This window comes from Myodes glareolus, chromosome 15, assembly GCF_982192425.1.
Source record: "Myodes glareolus chromosome 15, mMyoGla1.1, whole genome shotgun sequence".
Lineage (NCBI taxonomy): Eukaryota > Metazoa > Chordata > Mammalia > Rodentia > Cricetidae > Myodes > Myodes glareolus.
This window is the reverse complement of record NC_142040.1, coordinates 31,859,216-31,884,818: the sequence shown is the minus strand read 5'-3', so window position 1 is coordinate 31,884,818 and position 25,603 is coordinate 31,859,216. Positions and strand designations below refer to the sequence as shown.

At 39.5% G+C, this 25,603-nt stretch overlaps 1 protein-coding gene across 1 annotated transcript in view; it reads left to right on the top strand.

Moving 5' to 3' along the window:
• The window catches only part of Cwc27 (CWC27 spliceosome associated cyclophilin), a 183,516-nt gene that overhangs the window by 130,122 nt on the left and 27,791 nt on the right, over positions 1-25,603 (top strand). The window contains exon 13 of the mRNA XM_048442956.3: positions 22,445-22,554. Coding sequence (XP_048298913.3) covers positions 22,445-22,554 — 110 coding nt within the window. The remainder of the gene's footprint in view (positions 1-22,444; positions 22,555-25,603) is intronic.

Here is a 25,603-nt window from a genome sequence, read left to right as displayed (position 1 = left end):
ATAACAGTTGAGCCATTTGAATAAAAATGCATTCTCTCCTGCTTTTTGTTAACGAAACTGTTAATCGGCTTTTGTTTGTGATCCTTATATAACCATCATTGCAGTAAGCTATAAAGCCTGATCTGAGCACAGCAGCTTACCTGCAGTCCTGTCATCTGTGCTCGTTCACTGCTGCTGATAGAACCAGATCGTCTTCACATTCAGAAAACGCTCCATAGCTGAATCCCAGCTCACCAGTGATCTTCCAGAAAGACAGAATACCCCTCCGGCTCTCCTCTGTAGACGGAAATTTGGTGTTATATATAATGTCATCATTGTTATTGAATTCAGGAATATCCATTCTGAGCAGTGAATCACCAAAGAATCGCCTGTGTTACATGATCAGTTTAGTTACGTCTAATCAGCAAAACTTGAGTAAAAATTCTTCAGTCTTTGAATCACCTGCTTTTGCTATGGTTCTCATCAGTTCTGCCAAGTACTCCTAGATACTCAGTTTCCAGACAGATAAGTTGTTTTAAGGACTTTTATTAACACAGTGTAGATTACAGGGTAGAAAAAGTTTGTTTAATTATAGGCAGTAATTCACTGGTGGAATATGCAAACAATAGTTTGTCTCAATCAGATTTTGTTGTTTTTGTTGTTGTTGTTACTATTATTCAATGGGAAGGCATACACCAGAAAATGCTAGTGTATGTCATATATAGTATGGGTAAATACTGTTTGTGATTTTCAAATTTTTATTGTTAAACAATATGAAGTTGATAGAAAATACTTTGTAATTTTACAGCCTTAGTCTGATTTATGCTAGTTTTATGTATAAATACTAAATGTATAAAAATATATCTGCCACATGTGTCTAGTCAAAAGAATTCAGCCGCCACTGAGTTAAAATAAATATGTAATAGCACTGTAGTAAGCCCAAAAAATTCCACAAGGCACTTCCCCTCATCTGTAAAGGAACTGTCTTGTGACTTATATCTTGAGAGATGAACATCTAACAGTCATTACTGCACAGTGTTCATTCCTAGTGATCAGTGTTCTCAGCACCGAGATTTGGTGTGCGTATGGACCAGAGGCATGTGAATCAGCGGGAGTGAATGTCGAGAAGTGTCCACTGAGCCAGGTGGATGAATATGAGGTTAGCAACAATTCAAAAGATTTAATTACATAGACAAAATAAGACATGTTAGTTAAAAATTGTCAATAAGTAGACAGTTCTCTTGAAATGGGTTCAGAAAATAATTTTCATCTTTAATTTGGTTATCAGTGAGATTTTGTTAGGAAAGACTTAAATATCTTACTTTCTAAGTCCATAGTTTTCCGAATGCATTAGATTTCTGAATTAGATTTAGACTGCAGACTTTTGGGATGTCCTGAGATATATATGTTCTTTATATTTTTCATTGCATACTCTCCATATAAGTTCCTAGCCAGAGTCTTATGTCCTACCATTACCATTTTAGCCACTGTGTCTGCTGGGCTATTTTAACAACCTGCTAACAGGCTGCCAACAGATTGCTGTTACTAATCTCAGAACCTGCCAGCGCATTCTGTGTGTGGCTTTCCCTAAAAACAAACATGATCATGTGTTAGTCCCTTTCATAAAGTTCTTTAATGGTGTCTCATTTCCTAGTGGGTGAAGCCCTTTGCACGGAACACGGGCCTTCTAGGGCCTGCAGTGTGACTGCCACACGGATCTCATTGCTCACACTGGATCCTATGCTCCATACAGACTACATTCTTTAACACTCAAGCCTATTTCACCAATTGGTCTTTGACCTCATAGCTCCTTCTTCTTGGAAAGCCCTCTGTATCTAATGAATGCCAGCCTTCAAGTGTTTATTTAAGATCACTTCTCTAAGATGCCTTTCCTGATCCCTCCTAATTGCTAGATTTCTGGCTTTCACTCTTTTCTGCATTTTAGAGTCTCCTGGAGCTCCCAAAATCCAGAGTGTAAGACCTAGGCATAAGTAATCTAATCTGACTTGAACTGTGCTTATTCTAAACTGCAATGTGCTATAAATGTGACTTAGAAACCAGATTTTAGTCTTAAAACCAAAACTTACTAGTTAGCTTATTAGTAACTATGTTAATTGCATATTGATAAAGTATTTTAATTAGATTAAATATTTTAATTATTACAATTTCATCTACTTTTATTTTTAATGTAATTGCTAGACTATTTTAAATTCTACTTGTAGCTTGTATTATAATTCTATTGATAATGCTAATATAGATAAATCATAATTATACTAAACTGTATTTCAGTCAGGAAAGGACTGCTGTCAGGTTTCTCAGAGCAACAAAACTTACAGAATGAATCTCTCTCTCTGTGGATATCTATCTATATTTATTTATATATAGATAGAGAGAGAGATGGGATTTATTGGAATGACTTACAGGCTGTGTTCAGCTAATTCAACAATAGCTGTCCATGAATGTAAAGTCCGAGAATTCGATACTTGCCAGTCTACAAGGCTGGATGTCTCCGCTGGTCTTCATTGTATGCTGGAGTCCCAGAGAAGTAGGCTTCAATGCCAGTGAAGAACTGAATGTGCTAGCAAGGCAAGGGCAAGAGGCAAAGAACAAAAGCTTTCTTTTTCTATGCCCTTATATAGACTTCCAAAAGAAGGTATGGCCCAGATTAAAGGTGTGTCTTCCTGCCTCAAGATCATGAATAAAAACATACATCTTCCCACTTCAAGATATGGATCAGGTGTGTGTCTTCCTACTTCAAAAGTCAGGATTAGAAGTAGATTCACCCACTTCAAAGCAAGCAAAAAAATCTCTCATAAGTATGCCCTCCATTTTTAGGTTGTAGTTCATTCCAGATGTAGCCAAATTGACAACCGGTAATATCTATCACACCTGCATATACCACTAGTCCCATAAGATTACAGAGGAGCAGAAAAACTACCACTTAGAAATGTGGTAGTTCAGCAAGCTGTTCATGGTTTGTGATACCGCAGCTATGTACATAAGACTTGGTGACTATGTTACTTGACTATGTATTTACTATACATATACATTGTTACTTTAGAATATATTTTTTTTCTACTTGTAAATTGATGGCAAAAGAGTATGCCATGCTGTCCTCGCAGCAGACCCATATTTCATGCTTAGCGCTCTATTGATAGCATCTAGAGGCGACCTCAGGACTAGAGAGATGGTTCAGTTAGTAAATGCTGCTCGGACATTAGGACCTAAGTTTGATCTTTGGCACCCTTGTCAAAGCCAGCATGTCAGCATGTCTGTAACCCCATGCTGGAAGGCAAATCCTTGTAGCTCCCTAGCCAGTGTTCCAGTCAGTGAGCTTCAGGTTCAGACCCTGCCTACACACACACACACACACACACACACACACACACACACACACACACACAAGGCCACATCACATGATTGATATGTACCTCCTGAAGGCAGCCACTCCCTAAGTCAAACCTATTTCAAAAGAAGGAGCAGAAGTATGCTTGAATTTCCTGACTTCTGGTCAGGGTGGAGTGGATCTATGTGTATGGGTCATCTTAATGTTGAAAACACCAAGTAACCACACCCTAGGTCAGGGTGTGTAGCCACACTTGTCAACAACCTTGAACAAGCTAAAACTCTCTGACCTTCAGGCAAGGTGGAAATAGGCTCGATTTGGGGCCTCCACAGTGTGGCATGTATCGAAGTACTTCTTTCCCTCTTAATAACCAAATATTATTATATACCTGTCTTATATTTTGATTATCTGGAAATTGATAGGCAGGTGGGTTGTAAAATATATCTGAGATATTTCAAGTTTACGGATTGTATGTTTATTTTTATTCATGAGTTGTTGCTGCTGTTGTATACTATTTATGACAGTCATAAAAGTATAAAAATATAGTAAAAAGTAAGTAATATTTCAGCATTTTCTTTCCATCTCTCAGTGGGTCATCTTCTGCACTAGAAGGCCCTTGCTTATATCCATTTTTAGGCTACTGGTTCGGGTGGGTAAATTTAGCTAAATAGACAATGCTTCAGATAGGATACAGTTCTACAAGCACATGCAGATGAGAGCAAGAGGGATACAATTTCTAGTGAATTGTGTGTCTGCAACACAGGGTAGAAAAGGTGTGAAATCTGTTATTTAATCATCTCTACTCTTCCTCTACCAGAATAATTTAAAGGACAGGGCAGAAGACCTACTGGCTCTTGAGAACTTAGGAAAGACACATGAGAGCATGCTCCACAGTGTGCTCTGTAGTGTGCTGTTGCTCTTCGGCAGTACGTACCAGGCACGGTGTCACCATACCTTATCCTTAGACCTTGGACTCCCTTCAGACGATCCAAGCCAAGAATCAGCAGCCTTGCTTTCCTTTTTTCCATGCCTCTGGTTTATTTCTGCACATCTTAGCCCAGCATCACTAAAGACTTCAGGGGACATGAGTCGGCTGTAGGAAAACAACATCAAAAAGAAATCTTTTATGTTATGCTCACTACAAAACTCACTGAAATTCCTCAGACTTTATTCCATGTTCTACTAAGTTGCCATGTGAGGTATCTATAGAAGAATAATTGTGTTTATTTTCACTCACTTGGGTGTGGTTGAAGGGAAAATAATTTCAAAATTTACTCTGCTTTTGCCAAAGATTTTGCTAGTCTGTGGCATGTGTTTCATGAGGGTGCTGGGTGAGGATTGGGAAAGAATAGAATAAACTTGGCTACTCAGAAATATTTCTCAAGGTTGCCTTACTTATTTTTCTGTCATTCACACTGTTATTAATCTGTGTGACTTAATGTATTAACTACATGCCGTGAAGACAATATTAATTAGTAGTGTTTTCTCATCTGAAAATGGAGACAAAACATTTGCAGAGCAAACCTGGAACCTTGAGAGGCTGCTAACCCCAAATATTCAATCCTACCCACTCATTTTGTTCTTTTTATTTAGTGACTAAGCCAAAGATTTTTCCAATTAATCAGTGAAAATGTGACTCTAATTATGTTCTAATCCAAAATAAAAGAATAAGTGTATCATTTATAAAGACATGTGAATCACCCAAGGCCTTGGTGGCTCCCATGGTAGGTGGCCTGAGGCCTCAGTGGGCGTAGACAGATATGCCCTGTAGAGAAAGCTGGGGTATAAGAGTTTATTTAGTGGGTTATATAAGGGGAAGGGGGAGAAGGGGAGGAGAAGAGAGAGAGAGGAAGAAACTGCCGCTTCAGAAGAAGGACAGAGGGAGGGAGAGGAGGGAGATCTGCTTGCCTTGTCAGAAGTGGGAGGTTGGGAGTGGACAGGGCTTGTCTCTTAAGGTACAGGGTACCCAGGTGACAGACCAGAGCAGCAGATTACATTCCCATCTTTTTCTTATAAGAAAAGGTGGGGAATTAGGCGTAGTAGGTTGAAGGAATTGGGATAGCGGATTCTCAAGACTGCTTCCTGCTTATTTGTGGGCGTCAAATTTGTTCATGTGGTTGGGAGTGAGAAAGCTGCATGCTGGTCACATCCTGGGGTAGCTGGTCGCTTTACTCCTATCCATGATTCATGGTGTGGAACTGTCCAGGGTCTCTTTTACTTGTACTTGGCAAGGTGTTAGAAGAGCAGAACCAAGTTAAGTTTAGGAAGAAAAAAAAAATTCAGGACCAGGGAATTGAGAGGAGTGTATCTGACCTGTTTAAGGTGGATCCTTTAATTCGGCTCCCTGAAACTCACAAGAATTTTTGTGTTTGTGAAAATGTAAGTTTTAGACATATATTGTGTAAACAGCAGCATATTTATGTCAGAATGACTGTGACAGGTGTTTTTGTACAAGGAAAAGTATCTCTAAGGCTATGAAAGACAACATGAGAGAGAAATTTGGTAACTTGTATTTATCCTCATACCTTTATAACTTGTAGGTACACATTTTAGTAACTTGCATTTGTGTATCTTAACACTATAAAAGGCAGCATGAGAGAGAAATTTGAGGTAATAGACCTGGCCAGCAGATTACAGTGAGAAATATTTCACTTCGCCAAGAAAGAGTGTAAGATTGCTTTAATGGCAATTCTGTTTACAGAACTTACCAGACAAACCCAAATAATCCTCCACATTAAAGTATTAATTCATGCTCTTTCGAAACAAGCCGTTTTAATTTTTTTTCCTTTTACCTAGAAAGTATGGTTTGTAATACTTTAATTTGGAGACTTTAATTTGACAAGCCAACTTGATGAACAATATATTTCTGTTATTTCTTTTTTAATGAACATGTGTTGACTATATATAATAGGTTTCTTTATGACATTTTGTAACACCCAATATCTTTTGTCGTAGTCCCCCATTACCCTCTCCTGCTCCCCTGTGTTCCCGCTAATCCTCTTCTTCGACCCACCTAGTCCCGTTCAATTTTTTATTTATTTTGAATGAGTTTTGTTATGGTTGCTCACAGGTCCTAGGTGAGGAATTATCCATAGGACCACGGGCTTATTATCAGTGACTACAGAATTGAAAATACCTCTCCTTCCCCAGTGACCACTAAGTATATACTCAGGGATGGGTGGGGTGAGGTCTTGGGAGCCCCTCCCCCTAGTTTCTATTATGGACCTCTAGGTCCTGAGAAGGGGATACCTGGGGGCCTTTCTTACCCTTTTTCCTCCTTCCCTCATGGCAGGATATTGACAGACCCAATCTTGCACAGGGCTTTGCCTATAGTCTTCAGTGTTGTGGCATCAGGACTGAAATGTCCCATTTCCTAAGACAGAGGTGTCACACTCTGAGACAGCATTCTGCAGCACTCTGCTCTTTCCTCAACTCTTTCCTTTCCTTTCACCCCGTCTTCTGTGAAATTCCCGAGCCTTGGAAATCCCTGTCATAGCTAAACATTCAGCAGTCACTTTTCTTCGCACTTTGACCAGTTATGAGTCTTTGTAGTTACTGCTGCCCACTGTGAAAAGAAGAACTAATCTGTAGGCATAAATGTCATTATTTAGGTGGCAATTTGATGGTCACATCTTGCGCACTTAGCAAAACAGCAACAGCACTAGGACCTATGGACTCCCCAACCACAGGGTTTTGACGGAGTGCAAGATGTGGATTTCCTCCGGTGAAGTAGACGTCAAATCTGATCAAAGAATGACTGCTTCTGCTCCTTTGTGACACGGCGCTCTTGCGGCAGTGACACTGCAGCTGAGTAGGACTTTGGATGACAATTTTCCCTCAGAAGTATGCATAGTACCTTCTGACACTTTGAAAAACTAACCAATAAGGAAGAGGTTTCTATCTCAGCCCCAGTTTGATTTCATGTCCTATAACCAAAGCATAAAGTGTCTTCAGCAGTAGGATTCTGCCATCTTCTTTTGGTAGCAAACCAATGCCAACACAAATACTTATATTACTTGTATTGTTTGGAGGCGGTGGGGGTGGGGTTAGAGGCCTCCCTAACAAATCTTAGAGGGGAGTAGCCTGTCAGGTGCTGGAATTTTCACTTAGCCTATCATTTCTGGGAACAACCTTACTCATCTATTTGGGATACTTTCATTTAAACTTCAGGAAGTTTGATTGGTAAGGGAGACGGCTTTTCTTTGTTTATTTTCATCAGCTCTCCCATTATCAGGACTATTTTTAATTGTTCCTTAATTTTGGTTGATCCTTTGCCTGGCTAGCAGTCTCGCTTTTAAAACTTCCTAGGAAATGCTTGGAGACAATCAATAACTCTAAAAGGGCTTGGTTAGCCCAGCTTCCAGGTTCAGGACCAGGGAAGCGTCAGCTTAGGCCACCTCTCCATTCTGTCCTCTCCTTCTCCTTTTTACTTCCCCTAGATGGAGTCTCGCATTTTTGTCAAACTGACTTCAAACTGCTGGGCTCAGGCCGTCCTTAGCTGGGGCTACAGACCCTCACTACTGCACCGAGTTCCACTTTCTCTTGTAATCTTCCTAGGATGTGTTTCCATTAAACAGTCACTTGCCTTTTTTAAAGCATTCACTGATCTGCTCAGGTAGACTGTATCTAGTGCTGGATAGCCGAGGCACTATTTGGATCATAAACATAAGCTAATGAAAAAGAAACAGCCTTTCCCTTAGAAAACTCACTTGTGGTGACCTCGAAGTGATGGACACTCAGGCATCATACACTTCTCCAGCTTTCAGCCTTTACTGAATGGATAGGTTTCCAAGTGGAACACTGTGGCCCTTCCAGTGCACCGAGTTCCCAGTTGTAATCAGTGAGTCGTGCCTGAAGCTCTCGCTCAGGGCACTGTCTATGACAACGCTCACTATAAACAGAAAATGGGAATGGCGAAGCCTGTTCTACCAGCCGGGGTTCCAGCAAGAACTCTTGGTATATGGAGCAAGTTCAGAATTATAGGAAAACCTCACGGTAGGCTGTTCTACATCTGAGCATCCACATGTATAGAATATAAATTTAGTTTTGATCATTTCACAAAGGAATTTTTAACATTTCTCCCTTTTAGACTTTTATTGGTGCCTTGAAAATAAGATTGAATATACAGAAATATATTTTATTCTAACATGTATGTACTGAAATAAAAAATTGTACCTACTTTCTGCTTCTTCAAGTGCATTTTAATTATTTGAAAGGAGTTATGACTATAAAAATTGCTTATAGCTGTAAAATACAGTGTCTATTACTCACTGCCAAATAATAATACCTCATATTTATATAACACGAACATTGTGCAGAGTCCTGCCACAGCCTTCATTACTTTACAGTTCATTCTTACCCATCCTGAGAAGCAATTTAACCAAGGAGGGTTTCCACTTTGCAAATGAAGAGTGTCCAAACCATTAAAGATCTTTAATGCCTACCCTAGCTTGCTAATGCATTTCAGAAGTCAGACTTTTACCAAGTGCTTGTTCTACTGTAAAACCATAGAGCACAGTTTCCTTTAGAATAAATGAGCCATAGACAGCAGGACCTATTGCTGGGTTCTCAGCTCAGCAAACTGAGTGCTTACCTGCAATGCACAGCATCAACCCAAGCTAAACAGAGTGACCCCGCTCCACCCACCCCCCAAACCCAGCTTCCAGAAGGACATTTGGACACAGTCACTTATCAGAGGCAGCAGCAGTTTGGTGACTTTCCCCTCCATCTCACAATTTAACTTGTTAGGGCTGTCACTAACCATGGAGACTAGGGAAGACCAGTGCATGTGAACTAAGTTCATAGGGAAGAGGCACTGTCCAAGCAGATAGCTTATTCAGAGACAGTAAAGTAGAGCCAGAAGCAGCTGTGATTTCTCATTTAGACTATAGTATTCTGAAAACGCTGGAGAAAAAATAGCCTTACCTAAAGTAGGAGAAAATTCCAATGCTTGGAAGCTCACGCGCACTCTCTCTCTCTCTCCCCGTCCCTCCCTCCCTCCCTTCCTTCTCCCTTCCCTCTCCCCTCCCTCCCCTCCCTTCTGTCTCCCTCCCCCTGCCATCCCCCTCCTTTTTTCTGGACTCTTTTAAGACTAAACTACTGATGAAAAGAATTGTGGGTAAGAAACGTGGAACTGTAGTCCTGTCGACTACCTTAAGCTAGAGCTATAATTTTTAAAATATCCCTTTAAATCATTCTGGGGTTTTACAAAAGACTCAACACATTTCAGAATGGTTTCTTGAAGTGTTGGCCCAGATTACATGACCACCTGCCTTTCACCAAGTCTCGGTTCCTTGATTTAGCGCTTTCGTGATCACATTTTTGCTTCATTTTCTCTTCCCCATCTTATTCACTCATTCTTTGTTTTCAAAGAATGACTCCCCCCCCCCCCATTTCTTGTGTACATCTTACACTGAGTCATCCTAACTCATGGCTCTGTTGCCCCTTGCATCTGCTGTGGCTAAATCCTACTTTTCCTTCGAGGCCCATTTTTCCGCCTCATTCTCTGTCTTTCCCTCTCACTCAGCTACGAGAATTTCCCAAATGCTTCCTCCAAACCTCTTGTGTCGCTTGTCCCAGCCCAGTTGGTAGGGTACGTCCAGTGTACAGACATTTCCTGTCAGGAGCTAGCACTGTTTCCTTCCTCCCCGCATCCACCAGAACTAATAGAAAACCAGCGGGCTTTGAAGTCTGAAGGCCCTGATTTCAAACCCGTGCGCTGGCATCTGTTGGCCCTCTAACCTAAGGCAGGAGGCTGAACCTCTCCAAAGCTCTGCTTCCTCGGGTACAGTCAGGGTAAGAATGCCCCTTCTGTTGCCACATAGAGTGAAGTAAGAGAGCACAGGCAGCCCTCTTAGAACTGTGTCTCTGTCACACCAGGTCCCCAAAAATGGTGCCGGTGTGGATAGTAGTTGCTGTATTTTAGAGCTCACTTTATTGCCTCAGTTTCTCCAGTCACATAGGAGAAGTAATGAAAGCCTGGGCATACGCCATACCTACTGCAAGGATTTTTACAGACTAATGTAAACTCTTGCAGCTATGTGAAGAGTGTTGTCTCTTGCATTAATAGAATCAGTAGAGCCTTCCTTTAAGGGCACTAAAACCATACATATTCTGCAGTGTTTTAACATGCTGGGATAAGATTGAAGCTGGAGGCTGCTTTAATTAGCAATTCTCTAGCGTTCAGAGGGCTTTTTCTTTTCTTTTTCTTTGTTTTTTTTTTGTTTGTTTGTTTGTTTGTTTTTTCAAGACAGGGTTTCTCTGTGTAACTTTGGAGTCTGGTGTCCTGGAACTCGCTCTGTAGACCAGGCTGGCCTCAAACTCAAGGAAATCCACCTGCCTCTGCTGCCCCAGGGGATAAAGGCATTTGCCACCACCACACTTAGTTAGCAATCCCTTTTAGTCCTTGTAGTTGGGTTCAGAAATCTTTTTATCTTGAACCTTCTTGGTTTTGGTTTTGGTTTTTTCTCTTTTTTGCTACAATGTTACATACATAATTTGTAGTTTCTTCATCCAGAATAGTAGGATAACATGGGGATGTTGTCGAAATGACTGTTGAGCTGTAAGAACTGTGGGTCTCCCCGTCTGGAGAAGTACCAAGTGTGCTCTGTAGGGGGCCTGTGAGAGCATCGGTCAACATCTGTGGAGAAGTAGAAAGCTGGATCCTCTCATGGAAAAGCTCAGTAATTCTTAGTAAACCTTGATAGTCAATTGTATGTTACAGTTCTTTCTTAGAATCATTAAGAATGGAGAAGGATGGGAAAGGGCTACTTATCAGGTAGAGTAAATCCACTACTTAGTAATGAATAAAACCCAATTTAACAGCTTTGTTCAGAATCCATCCTTACTGATTCAAGATTTCACTACAGTACTAGGGAACGCAAGGCCTTGTGCATGCAGGGCAATCTGTCATTAAGCTATATTCCTAACCCTTTACTTCTGAGACAAGGTCTCCCTGACAGGGCTCAACTTGAGCTAGTTCATCTCCTGGTTTAGTCTCTCAGTTATTGGGATTTTAAGCATTCACAATTTCACCCCTCTTTCCCTATTTTTTAATACAGTAATATGACCTAAATCAGTTTAAATAGATTTCAATATGGTATTTTATGGTAGCCTCAATTAAGTGCTCTTATTATAAATTGTTACCAAAATAGCTGTTACTTGAATTATAAACCCAACAAAGTAATGTGATCCCAGCATGGAGGAGCAGAGATAGGCTGACAACGAGAGCTGGGTCAGTGAACAATATGTTTAGTCAGACCTTGCCTCAAAAATAAGGTAAGACAGAAAGATGTTTTGTGGCTAAAAGTGCTTGCTGCCAAACCAAAGACCTTGACATTCTTGTGGGGAACAGAACCACCTCCTGCAAACTGCTCGCTGACCTATGCACATGCACCGTGGCCCATGCACTCTCTCTCACACAGAAAATAAATAAATGTAATAAAAACAATTCAAGTAACTTGCTTTCTGGAATTCCCAGCTTAGCACATTAACTTCTTTGGGACTCATTTTCTCCATCTGTAAAATTAGCAGATGCCTAAGGACTTTGAGCGTTCATGTTTCATGTTGTGATTCTGGAATCAGCCCTCTGACCCATAATTTAAAAAGTCAAGATGAGACTTTGACTATAATGCAAATGTGCAGAAGTCCTAGATCTGAGTTCTATAAATACCTAATGAAAAATACAGCTGGAGGTCAGCGAGCAGTTTTATACTTTATAGTCCAACTGGAATCCAGTCTGAGAATCTGGATACATTTTAGCTCTGTTGTTCTCGGAAACTTGTTACCTGCACATTTCTCAAATTAGCTGATAGAAAAGCACAAAGGCAATCATTCCGTGTTATTTAAGAATTATTGTTTAATTGAGGGAGCCATTATGGGGCAAGGAAGAAATCTGGATCTAGAGAAATTCCCAGGAATCTACAAGGATGACCCCAGCTAAGACCCTAAGTAATAGAGGAGAGGGTGCCAGAACTGGCCTTGCCCAGTTGTCAGACTGATGACTATCTTAAATATCACAATAGAACTTTCATCCAGCAACTGATGGAAACCGAGGCAGAGACCTGCATCAGGGCACTAAACTGAGCTCCCAAAGTCCAGTTAAAAAGCGGGAAGAGTGAGAATATGAGCAAAGAGGTCAAGACCATGATGGGTTCATTCACTGAAACAGTTTCTCTGAGCTATGGGAGCTCACCAACTCCAGCCGGACAGGGAAGGAACCAGCATAGGTCCAAACTAGTCCCTCTGAATGTGGGTGACAGTTGTATGGCTGGGCAGACTCCGGGGCCACTGGCAGTGGCACCAGAATTTATCCCTACTGCTTGTACTGGCTTTTTGGGAACCTATTCTTTTTAGATGGATACCTTGCTCAGCCTAGATATAGTAGGGAGGGCCTTGGATACTCCCCAAAGCAATGTGCCTACCCTCTCTGAGGAGTGGATGGGGGATAGGTGGAGGGAATGGAAAGAGGGGAGGAAGTAGGAACTGGGATTGGTATGTAAAATGAAAAAAAAAAAAAAACATTGTAAGCCCCTAAATACTATGAAGCAGTGAGGCTAAGTATAGAGGGGAAAAGAAATAGCACTTCTAAATAAGATTGGCTTAAACTTGTGTAATATCAGTATTGAGATAGTTCAGTGTTCAGATATATTTCAAGTAACCCCTAAATTCTTCAACCAGTTTGACTGAATTTCATGAAACTGCAGGAGCTTATTGACCACCAGATGGAGCCAGTATTGTTTCATTGTAACATGAAAATACCCAGCCTCTGTATACAGGGGAATTGGCAAAATAAGTTTTACTCATAGTTAAGTCAACTGTCTAGTTTTGGTGAATGTGTGTATATACAGAAGACACTACTTGCTAAATTATTTTTGTTATTATAATCCTAATATGTATCTTTTAGACAAGGTAAGGATTTATATTCTGGTCACATAATAAATATTATTTGTCATAATTATGAAAAATGACAGTAAATAATGTACTGCACTGTGTAGTCATTTAGCTATCACAGGCACTTTCTATCATTTCCATAATAGGTTTTCAAAAAAAAAAGAAAGAACAGTCATTATGGCTGGGATGGGAGAAATATGTCCCTTATCCCCAGCAGCTTCTTAAGGAAGAAGGTAAAGATGGTGAATGTTACAACTCCTGCAGAGAATTACCCAGAACACTTGCTGTCTGTGGGCCTTCATCATTGATAACTGCTTCAAATTCCCCACCAATTTAGCAATGGTATTAAATCCCATATTTCTTTACAGCTGAATTTAATTAGACAACTACCTATTGAAAAAGTCTGCATATTTTGGAGCCCTAGGACCTTTAACAACCCTCAGAGACCTATCCCATCGAGTAAAATTAAGGAATTCTGTAGGCATTGTTATAATTCAGTACCTTAAAATGATTATCTGTCCCTTTTGCTACTCTTATTGAGCACCTAATACAGCACAAGGCCTCTACAAGGCCAGGAACAGGCTGTGCTTCCGACAGAAGCAGTCACCATACAGTCCCTTTGGAGTTAGGGGTCTAGTGCATGGTTGAGAGAAGAGGAGCTGTGATGGGGGAGTCAGGGATTGGAGGTAGAAATCACTGTTCTTGTACTCTTTCATTGACATTGAGCCATATATTTGAAACTAGAGGGGAATACAGGACCTCTTTTTTAATTAATTTATCTTTATTTTATGGACATTGGCATTTTGCCTGCATGTTTGTCTGGGGGTGTTGGATTTTTCTAAACTGAAGTTACAGACAGTTGTGAGTTGTCATATGGATGCTGGGAATTGAACCCGGGTTCTCTAGAAGAGCAATCAGTGCTCTTAACCACTGAACCATCTCTCCAGTCCCCTTGGGGCCTCTTTTCTATATTCAATTTTATTTACTAGAATATGTTGTATTACCTGATGCCTTTGCATGTTCAATTATAACTCCTTTTTGTTTGACTGTCTGTCTCTCTCTCCCTCTCTTTGTCTCTCACACGTGCACACACATAAGCAACTAAACTAATTAAAAGTATATTATTTTAGAGCCAGACAGCATGGGATTACACTCCACCCCCAGTTTAGTATCTATGAGAACTTGATTAAATCTTTTGGTACCTTATACCAGTCAGCAAAATGGAATTAATAGCATGCCTTCCTTGATGGTAAGGATTAAGAACATAATTCACCTATAGTATTTGGCATATAGTGAGTCTTTACTTTAAATGTTTACTGTTGTGGTAGTTATTTTCAAGGGTGGCACACTTTTCCTGGGCTTAAGTTCTAGTAAATTAAAATCTTGATGAAAAAATATTTTGTCATTTGTAGACTGTATGATAAACACAACTCCACATAGGTAGCAGTCTGTCCCTTTGCTCATTCAAATTTATTTACTACTATTATGCCATCACCTTCATTTACTTAAAAGGTTTTATTTATTATAGAATTTCACAAAATACTTTTTTGAGGTAATGAATGCAGTGCCATTTAAAACCATTTATAAGCAGGCTTTTGGCCAGGCCGTGGTGGCTAATGCCTTTAATCCCAGCACTCGGGAGGCACCAGGCCAGCCTAGTCTACAGAGCAAGTTCCAGGACAGGTTCCAAAGCAACAGAGATGTCCTGTCTTGGAAAACAAAAAATAAAACTCAAACAAAAAGAAAACAAAATGGGCTTCTGGCATATAGAAGCCATTAAATGCATGTTTGGTGATGTTTGGTTGGTTGGTTGTTTGCATGCTTGCTGAACTACTTGCTTGATGCATACTCACTCACTTGATGCTTGCTTGGTTTAATGAATAAATAAACTTGGCCAGAGCTGCTGCTTCTTGAGTCTCAGAGCTATAGAAGACATAAACTCTACCTGTAGAATGAAGTCTGTGGGTAGATATCATTAGTTCATTTGCTAGGTAGACGAGAAATCCAAATGGAACAGAGATTAAAGTTACTGGCTAGTTTGTAGAGGAAGGGAAGAAACAAAGGTATTTGTACTGTTATTATAGTTGGATTCTAAGTTGTAGCTGCGACCTCACATGGAGCACTAGGTAAAATCACTTCATTGCCTTATCTACAAGCGAAGAGCTTAGATTTAGAAGGTCCTTAGCTTACCATATGGCTCTGGTACTCTAGTTGTGAGGGTGTGGTCCTAGTGTTGCTGGATGCTCACCTCCCGAAGCCCCTTCAATATCTGACTTGACTCTGTCTGAGAGATCACTAATAGTTTTACATTTTTTAATTCTAATGCTATAGCAAGAAATATTTATACTCTCTAGAATAATGGTATTCTACACATGCATCCAATTTTGGTGCTTACATTATAGTAAGTAGCTTGATTTCTTACTCTTTTACCATATGTTGTGTCTATTTACCATTCACATTCCTTTCTGAACATCTCTTTGAGCATTAGGCAACTGAATGTTCTAACTTTTAGTTTTAATTGAAAACCTCAAGGATACTGTAGGTCTCTTATTTCATAGACCTGGACTCAGCCTGTCATCACTAGATCTTATTGTGACAACCTATATTGGTGGTGTTTTTTTTTTTCTTTTTCTCATTTGTAAAATACGTTTTTGGATACTTCCTTCATTGCTACCAAAAGTACCTCAACTTGATGCCTACCATGCAGCAGGTCTTTTACAAGTGTTCTTTCTTTCTACCCTAAATACTGGTTTATAAGTAGCCATACTGTATTACTGAATCATGATCCAATATAAGGAACTTAATAAAATATAGACCAATCTAGAAACTAAATGTTTTTTAATTTCTTAAGTATTTTACTCTCTAGTTTTAGACTATGCATTTTTTAGAAACATCCAGTTGCTTGTTCAGTTTTTGTTTGCTCAGGTTTCTCAAGCATGTAAGAAGCAAATGCCCTGCTTCTGTTCCGGGAGCTGTCACACTCCATTCCCCTCACAAATATGGAAGTGCTAGATACAGTATGGCCCAACTCCATTTAGGCAATGCTTATGAGGAGAGCTGGGGAAGGGAGAGACAGAAAGAAGGGGAGTTCCCGGTATCAGGAACAGACGGAAGTAGAACCAGAATATCAAGTGAGCCAGCTGCTGCTAGACTCTGGGAGTGCTGGACCCAGATGTATGCCCTGATAGTTAATTCCGATAGCTTGAAGTTGAACAGAATATGCAGTCTTGGGTTAGACAGATCCTGAAAAAGTATCCACCTTGCCAGGGAGGTCACCAAAAAAATAGCTTGGTCTTTTTATAACTATGAAAGGAAGGAAAAAGAAAGTTTCTCATTAAAAACAAAACAAAGAAAAACTAAAATAAGACTCTAAGCCTCCAGTAGGCATGATTATAAAGTCTGACCACCTATGTGGCATAGTAATGTTAAATCAACATGTCAAAAGATAGCCTTGAACCAATAGAATGTCTTTATTATCCTGGAGAAACATATGCAAAGGAACTTTTCCACAGTAAGTGTGCCAGAAATTTCCTATGGAGTATGATGAAAGTACATACATGACTGAAATAAACTCATCTTAGACACAGACACAGAGAAATTACCTCTGTAGGTAGAGCCAGAAGGCATAGCTAAAGGACCCGAGAGTCTGTTTTAGTAGCTTGAGAGGTTGTTTAAAAATATACAATTATTTTAAAAAAATAAATGAATTTGAAAAAAAGCCAAATAAAACTTCTATAAATTAATAAAAATATAGCTATTTAAGTCAGTGTCTGAGTAGGTGATTCAAAGACCGATTAGATATAACTAAACTGAGAATTAATGTGTTGGAATTCAGAACTAAGAAAATTAATCTGTTTACTAATGAGAACTGAAAACATGGAAAATAAATGTTCCATGACTCTATGAGTATTCATAGTATATCATACTTTATATTAATATGGACACAACACACACACACGCTGATACGAAGTGAATGAGTTGACAGCATTTGTATAAAGATTCCTTTACCTTTAGCTGAGCTATCTTGTAAAAGTGTTTGAGCTATAGTTTCCAGTAAGTTCAGATGGACCCTGACTAGGCTCAATCCTGGTGTCCCAGACCTACCTGCTGAAGCATCTGCACTCCCTACGGCCGTCTCAAGCCCTTTATCTTCCTGACTAGAAATGAAAGCAGAGGAAAAGACATCCTTAAGGCAAGTGATGTTAAGGTTAATCGATTTAGTTAATTAATTGATTATTTTTAAAACTACTGCACTTCACTAAACAAAAAACTAGAATAGCCAGAGAGTATGCCTTGAAGGCAATATGCCTACCTAGACTTGTCTGCTGTTGATGATTTGGAATTACCAATTTGTAGAAAATAAAATGACATATGATGAATTTGATTAGGTCTTTATATTTGGTCTAGTATGTTTCCCACATAAAAAAAAATAGCGGCCAGCTTATTTAAATTCCTTTTTTAAAAGAATTTCTTTTTATTTTATATGTGTGAGTGTTTGCCTGCATATATGTATGTGTGCCGTGTGCAGTGCCTACTATCTATGGAGGCCAGAAGGCAGTATCGAACCATCAATTGTAAGCAGCTGTGTTGGTGCTGGGAACCTAGCCTGGGTCTTCTGGAAGAACAAACAGCAAATGTTCTCAAATGCTGAACCATCTCTCCTGCCCAGTTATATTAATTCTTGACCCAAAGCTGACTTTCATCTTTAAACCTTTTCTTTGCCATTGGAAAACAGATAAAAATAATAATAATAAGTTATGTAACTAATCTTTCCTGCCTTTAATTTCTATGAACATGTTCAACAAAATCTTGTCATTATTTCCTGTGGTTGTAAGAGATGAAATTTATCAGCAAATTTATGTTTCTGAGAAGACACTCATTTACTGTGAAACAGTTATAAATATTAATTTTGGCAGGAAAATTGCTTTTATAAGAATTAAAGATTTTAAATACTACTTTGGGGGATATGTAGGTAATTTTTCAGCTGTAACTGAAATGATTTTGTTTACAGACTTTAGTTTAGAAAATCTTTTAAATGTTTAAAAGGAAATATCATTTCCATAAAATATAATCTTTCTCTTTTATCCCATCAGTATATCTCAGAAATAACATTTAATATTATATTGTATTTTAATTACTTGGAGGTAAGTCAAAACAGCTAATGTAGGAGGAAGCCAGGGGAATCCTACATCAAGCTAATCCTTTTCTGTAGAGATTGTTCAGTGGTTAAGATCCCTGACTGCTCTTCCAAAGGACCTATGATCGAGTTCTAGCACACCCACATGACTGCTCAAACTGTCTGTAAAACTAGTTCCAGGGAATCCAATGTACTCGTCTGGCCTCCATGAGTGTGAGGCATGCAGTGGTACAGGCATAATGCAGGCATACAAACAAAACAGCATCAAGTTGCCCTTCAGAAGTACTTTAAGCACATCTGTCTTTATTTTATAGCTGTGTGAGAAAATTATCACAGGGGAAAATCAGACTAAGCCAAAGTGCAACATGTGTCACCGCTAAAATTGTTCTAGAAATAAGCAGATTAGCCAGGCCACCCCTCAAACACCCTGCAGGGCCCAGCTGCCTGACTTGCCCTAACCCCAGACTCAGGGAATGCATCTGTGTTCTCAGTTCTTACCAGTCTACTGTAAATAGAAAGCAATGGGATATTTTCTTACTTCTATTGAGATTATTCAGCATATCATTATTAAACACACTAATTAAATTAGAGTAAATGACCAAATAAACACAATTAAGCACTAAGAACCTCCAGAATGCATTCAGATAGTCAAGCCCAAAGTAGTTATAGCTGAAGAATGTAGCTTCTGTGCTACCAAAGAATCTGTTGGTCCTTCTAGAACATTCTTAAGGGATGGGGAGCATTTACAGCTGTGTTAGCTTATAGCCTGTGGTTTACCTATTTAACCCCAAGGTCCCAAGCATTCACATTCTTAGTTCTCATTACAAAAGCCAGTAAATTATATTAAAAGTCAAAGTGCTTTTACTTGTGACTGTAGAGTTAAAAGTCTAGTTTTTACAGTTTCCCTCTTTGGAAGCCAAAAGCTGTAGTCAAGATAAGATTACAGTCCAGTACTGTGTTGAATCCCAGTTGCTTTAGTGATTGGGGGAGAGGTGGTAGTCTAGAAACCTTCTAGTTTCAGTGTGTCATTGAAAACTGTTGAACTGGAGCCTTCCTGAGAATGGATGTAGTTACAAGGGGGGGATAAGTGCAAAAAAATGCTAGAGACCACACTCAAATGCCCTGGGCAGGGTGGGTGGGAGGTGGGGGGATGGAGAGGGGAGAGGAGGGGAGAGGAGAGGAGAGGAGAGGAGAGGAGAGGAGAGGAGAGAGAATGATGGTTGTTGTTTAATCTGGAATAATTTAAGTAATGATAAGAAGTGCCACAGTTTTATCCAACTATATCTGTAACATTTTTCACAATAAAATTGATTCTGCAACCTATCAATTAGCAATATAAATTTCCGTCCTTTTAATTTGACTTACTATTACCAAAGAGAATGCATCTAAGAGATCCTAGAATTCATGAGTGACTGACTCACTTGTCAGAGGCTTACCATTAACACCACCAGTTACATTATACACCACTTCGGTGAAACTATGTATGATGAACATACATTTAGGAGGGATGACAGAGTGTTACAATACTGGGATATTAGCAGAGCAGTATGTTCAGTTGTATCTATACTACATGCCTGTATTTTCATCACTAGAAAATATATAAAGAATATAGTCTGATTAATATGGAAGGGATAAAGTGATTCGTTAAAGTTAACTTTCAGAATGTGGCAAATGCAGAGAAAGTGAAACTGAATACTTCCGTATCTAAACGCATACCTAGTCAGGAGTCCATATCACAACCAGACCCCGAGTAGCTCTAGAGTCTGCTCAAAGTAGCCTGTGTTCCTCCATCAGAATAAACTGTCTTTGTAATGAAAGGAGTAGAGAGTACGTAGAGAGAAGGTACAGATCGGCCTCCTCAAGCCATAGTGATAATGTACCTCAAATGTTGATCAAAATCAATCAGAATAGAGTAAAACTTTCTTACTATTACACTGTATAACTTTAAAGAAAAAACACTGGAGAAAGAACGTATGCAGTCCTGGAGTGAGTGAACAATTCGGAGAGAGAGAGAGAGAGAGAGAGAGAGAGAGATTGCATATAGTATTTTTTAAAAAACAATCAAAATGTAATTTCTCCTCTTCAGACAGCATATTCAAAAAAATAAAAAGATAAACTATAGACTAAGAGAAGCCATTCGCAGAAGATATACCTGACAAAGGCCTTATACTGGAATATATTTTTTACACTGTTAATACATTATTGAGACAAAAAATGAACAAAATATTTGAACAGGCAGTTCAAAAGAAGCTGTATGAATGATCAATAAAGTCTACCAGTTGTCCTCAGGAAAGTCACAGTTGGAACTGTAAGAAGAAAGCATTCACTCCACTAGAGTGTAAAATACATTTCTATACACTACTGGGAAAGAGGACAGCTCAGTGTCCTGCTTCACCAGGAGTCATGATGGAGGGAGATGCATGTTCTTTTCAAACCAGTGTGACAGTAACACAAAAGCAGTGCAGATGACACTCGGCTTGTGCAAAAATTAATAAATTAGAATATGGTCATATTGTGGAATAACATCCAGTTATGTAAAGGATTACCCAGCAATGTGGATGTTTTTGATAAGCGAAAGAAGTCAGACATGAAAGATTGCTTACAGAATAATTTCACTTATATAAGCTTATTGAATACAAACTATAGTGGCAGAAATGACTGTTGTCTGAAAAGGGCAAGTGGCCTACTATCAGAGACATATGCTCAGATATTCTCAGAAACATATGCTCAGATACTATGGGAGACACACGCTCAGATACTTTCTTAAGGCTGAGGGTTATTGTGCAGTATAAAATATTGATTGCAGTAGAAAAACAAATTACAAACAATTCCAGCATGGTTATATTGTGTACCCTGAATGAATTTCACTGTATATAAAGTATCCCTCAATGTAGCTTCTTTAAAACTTCAGTCGTTACTGGATTCCAAGATGATGTTAAGACTATTCTCTAAATTATTTGGAGGTTTTGAGTCTAGCCAGCACAGCTGTAGAATTTCCATGCTTTATTGTATGCCTAAATTTATCTATTGCTGGCTTTTAGATTTTGATTTATAAGACTTCCTTGTTGCACAATTTAAAGAATATATTTGCTGAAGATGGTCGCGGTAGCAAGCCTCTGTAATTGTAGCCACTGGAGAGGCTGAAGCAGGAGCATCTTAACATTTGAAGGCAGCAGGTGCTACAGGGTAGGAGTTACTTTATTTCAGTATTTTTAAAGTCTACTTTGTAAGCACTCCTTATGAGTGAAACCTAGATCTGACCCTTGCTAACAGAGCTCATTCATGAAGGAATGCATGTTTGAGTCAATAAAACAAGCATGGCTAAATATTAACTTAGTTATAGCAATGGTAGCTCAACACATCTATCAGTATTCCCATTTTTCAAAAAAAGTTCTCACCACAAATGAAGGATTGTACCTGAAATCTAGGAACTGTCTTTCATATTGAACACTGCCTAGTTCTGAGGATATTCATTATCATTAGAATTTTACAAAATTCTGCCATAGGAAAATGGCAGAATATGACTGTAACTGACTGTCTAACATGACAGAGCAGAAGATCCCAGATGCCAGGCTACTTCTGCTACAGCAGTGTAAGCCTGAGAAGCAAACTGACCTGCTACCTATTCATTTATTTTCTCTTTATCATCAAGCTGAAGTTTGCCTTTGTTATAACTGTGGAAGGAGCAAAGTTGGTGAATAATTAAAATAGCAACCAATATTTGAAATGCATATTATAAGGAAAGAAGCAATATAAAGTAGTACTGCTAAATTTTAGAAAGATCTAAATTATTTTAAAGTAAAATCAATTATTTTACAGTCAGCCTTAAGTGAGTACATAAAAGAAAACCAAAATGGTATGGTATAGAAAAAAACTGCAAAATCTAACAAATTTAGTGCCAATCACTTTGTAGCTGAGAAAAATAATAGATTTTGGTGGATCTCGTTAGATTGTAATTTTGTTTTGTTTTATTTGTTTTAATTAATGGGGAAACACCAAGCCCTAATAGGAGCTCACTATTTGGAGAGCTGAGTGTGTATAGGACCCCCAGGCCTTTGTGCTCCACACTGAGTCTTGCTCCTGTTCTGCAGAGGAAGAGGCTGCCCTGGATGGTGCTGTTGCAGAGTACAGGCGAGAGAAGCAGAAGTACGAAGCCTTGAGGAAGCAACAGCCGAAGAAGGGAACTTCCCGGGAAGATCAGGTAACTTCAGGGCTGAAGTCCATGTGCAGTTCAGTGCTTGTTTCTATTCTCTTCCAGTCTTGCTCTGATATGATTGTGTGTCCAGGAGAGCCCTGAAGAGGAAAATGTACAGGGCAGAAGGCCGTGACCTTGGCCACTCATGGGGATCCAAGTTTTAAAGTTCTCCCCAGATATTTATGTGAAAAAGCCTTGAAACTGTGAAATTTCAGCTGGTCTGCTCATGTCAAGTGCAAGAGCTTCCTAAAGCCCCACAGTTGCAGAAATGCAGCGAGTAGTGCCTCCTGCGTGGACCAGCCATGGCTGTGCATGAACAGTGTGAGGACGTCTTCCAGCCCAGTGTGTCACATGCTGGACATGAAGTAGCGTGCTGCCTAATATTACAGCATTTGATCTGCAAATTGATTTCCATTCATTTAGCTGATTGTTGCAAGAAATTTTCACAATGATTTTAAAGCAGTGATGTGATAAAGTCAGTGACTGAGAAGAGCTAGAAGAAGCTGGCCAGCTTGCCGGGTGGTATGTGACACTTGATAAAGCAAATCATTCTTTCTGTTGCCCTTCATGGTGGAAAGGTATGAGGCTGGAGCTGGAGTGGCTGCCGTAGTTAAGAGCACTTGGTCTATTATAGAGGAGCAGAATTTAATTTCTAGCACCCACATGGTGGCTCACAGCCATTCCTAACTCTAGTTGTCTGTACTCCGGTACCGTCTTCTGTCCCCTTTGCACTAGGCATGCGCACAGTCCACGTACATACGTGCAGGCCAAATACTCAGACACACGAAACTTAAAACTCATAAGGGGACAGTCTAAAATAGATTTTTGGTCTTACCTTGCACTTATGAGCATATGTCATTTTAGAGATATAAATAAAAAAGCAAAATAAAAGCATATGAAAACTCGAAGCCTATTGGTTAAGTTAATCTAATCAGAAACAGTGTTATAAATGACATTTAATTACTGCTAAGAAAGGATCATGACCCTTATAGTTAACATGAGAAGAATCATAGAGAAAGTTCAACAAGAAATCTGGTGTAGGAGATTTTAACTAGAGAGTACTAACATATGCAGTTTTCAAAAGAAATGGCACACCAAATAAGACTAAGAAAAAGTGCATTATTAACTTATTCTTGTGGAGCTACAAAGTTTATGCATAATAGCTACATTTGTAGTAGTTACCCACCCCGTCCCCAACCTTAAAGCAAAGAACTATTAAGAACCTAATCTTAGCTGGGCGGTGGTGGCACACATTTTTAATCCCAACATTTGGGAGGCAAAGACAGGAGGATCTCTGTGAGTTCGAGACCAGCCTGGTCTACAGAGCAAGTACCAGGACAGGCTCCAAAGCTACAGAGATACCCTATCTTGAAAATCATGCAGGGTGGGGGGGGGGGACTTAATCTCTATTTTTAGTGGTCAACAAGTATGTAGCTCTCAAACATCTCTGAACAATCTCGGAAAAGAACCAATCAAGTGAGTAAGACCAATAAAAAGCGGTGAGCATTGCTGCAAGGTTGGACCCTAGGTGACAGTAGGATCTACACACGGCCAAAGAACTAGGAAGGGCTCTCTGAGAAAGCCATCCTTCTGAGTTTACAGGAGGATACCCAGGTGAGTTGGAGCAGTATGTGGCGAGGCAGAAGGGCCAATGTATGAGGACTTTGTATGAGAAGTCTTCACCCTCGTTCAAGAGGAAAGAGGCTAAGTATGGCTAGCCCAACCAGAAGAAGACAAAACTGAGATAGGAAATTAAGCAAGAGTCTGCTCATTTGAACCATGTTAAGGCTTTAGTTTTATTCTGTGTGATAAGGGACCATAGATACAGGAAGTAACATGGTGCCATTTGTATTCTGGGTCCATCAATCTTAGTCACGGAACAGTGAAGAGTAGGCTGGGAGCACAGCGACCAACTAGAAGACTCTTGGTTATAGATAGAGTCATTCCCCAGCAAATGCCAGCCAGAACTGCCGCCATTGTGGGTGCTGTCATCAACAGTGTGCCCTAGAAATGTAATGTCATATCTTCTCACCTGTGTCTTTTACTTTAGGATGTACCTAAACAAAATCTGATGATCTTAAATGAAAGAGAAGCTCAGAATGAGCAAGAAGATTTTTGTTTGTTTTTAATGGTTTTAAGCAAGTGTCAGTGGCATGATAATTGGCCCTAAAAATGAACTGCTTTTCCACTCTGACTCAGGGGGAAAGATGCACATCTAGAATAAGTTTCTAGGAAATTTTAAATTTTCATCCCACTAAGAAATTCTTGTTCCTTGTTTTTATTGTTCTTTATTTCCTCAAAACATACATTTCCAGACTGGAGAGATGGCCCAGCCTGTTAAGAGTACATACTGCTCTTGAAGAGGGCCCGAGTTCAGAGCCCATGTTGAGTGGCTCGTGCTGTGAGACAGTGGCCTTGTACCCTGTAAAGATTTGTCACTTGTATTGGTTTAATAAAACACTGATTGGCCAGTAGCCAGGCAGGAAGTATAGGCAGGGTGACCAGAATAGGAAAATAAAGGTTCAGTCTGCAATTGTCACCCAGACACAGAAGAAACAAGATGAGAATGCCTCACTGATAAAGCAAGCCATGTGGCTAACACAGACAAAAATTATGGGTTAATATAAGATATAAGAGTTAATAATAAGCCCAAGCTAATAGGCCAACCAGTTGATATTTAATGTAAACCTCTGTGTGTTTCTTTGGGACTGAATGGCTGCGGGACTGGGTGGAACACAAACGTCTGTCAACAGGCTCACAGCTGCCTGTGATGCCAGCTTCAAGGAGACCCAGTGTCTTTGGCTTCTGTGGGTACCCACACACAAATGACATAGACTGTGTGAGTACACGGATGCACACATAAGTAAAATTAAAAATAAGCTTTAAAATTATGTATATATTTCCAATTGTACAAGAGATCACCTTTTAAAATTCATATTGCTTACTTGTAAGATTCAGATTAATTAGATATGGAGATACTTATGCAGAGATATTCATGTATAAAACATAAGCAAGCACGTATGTACACAGTCCTGAATGATGTTGTTAACATTGA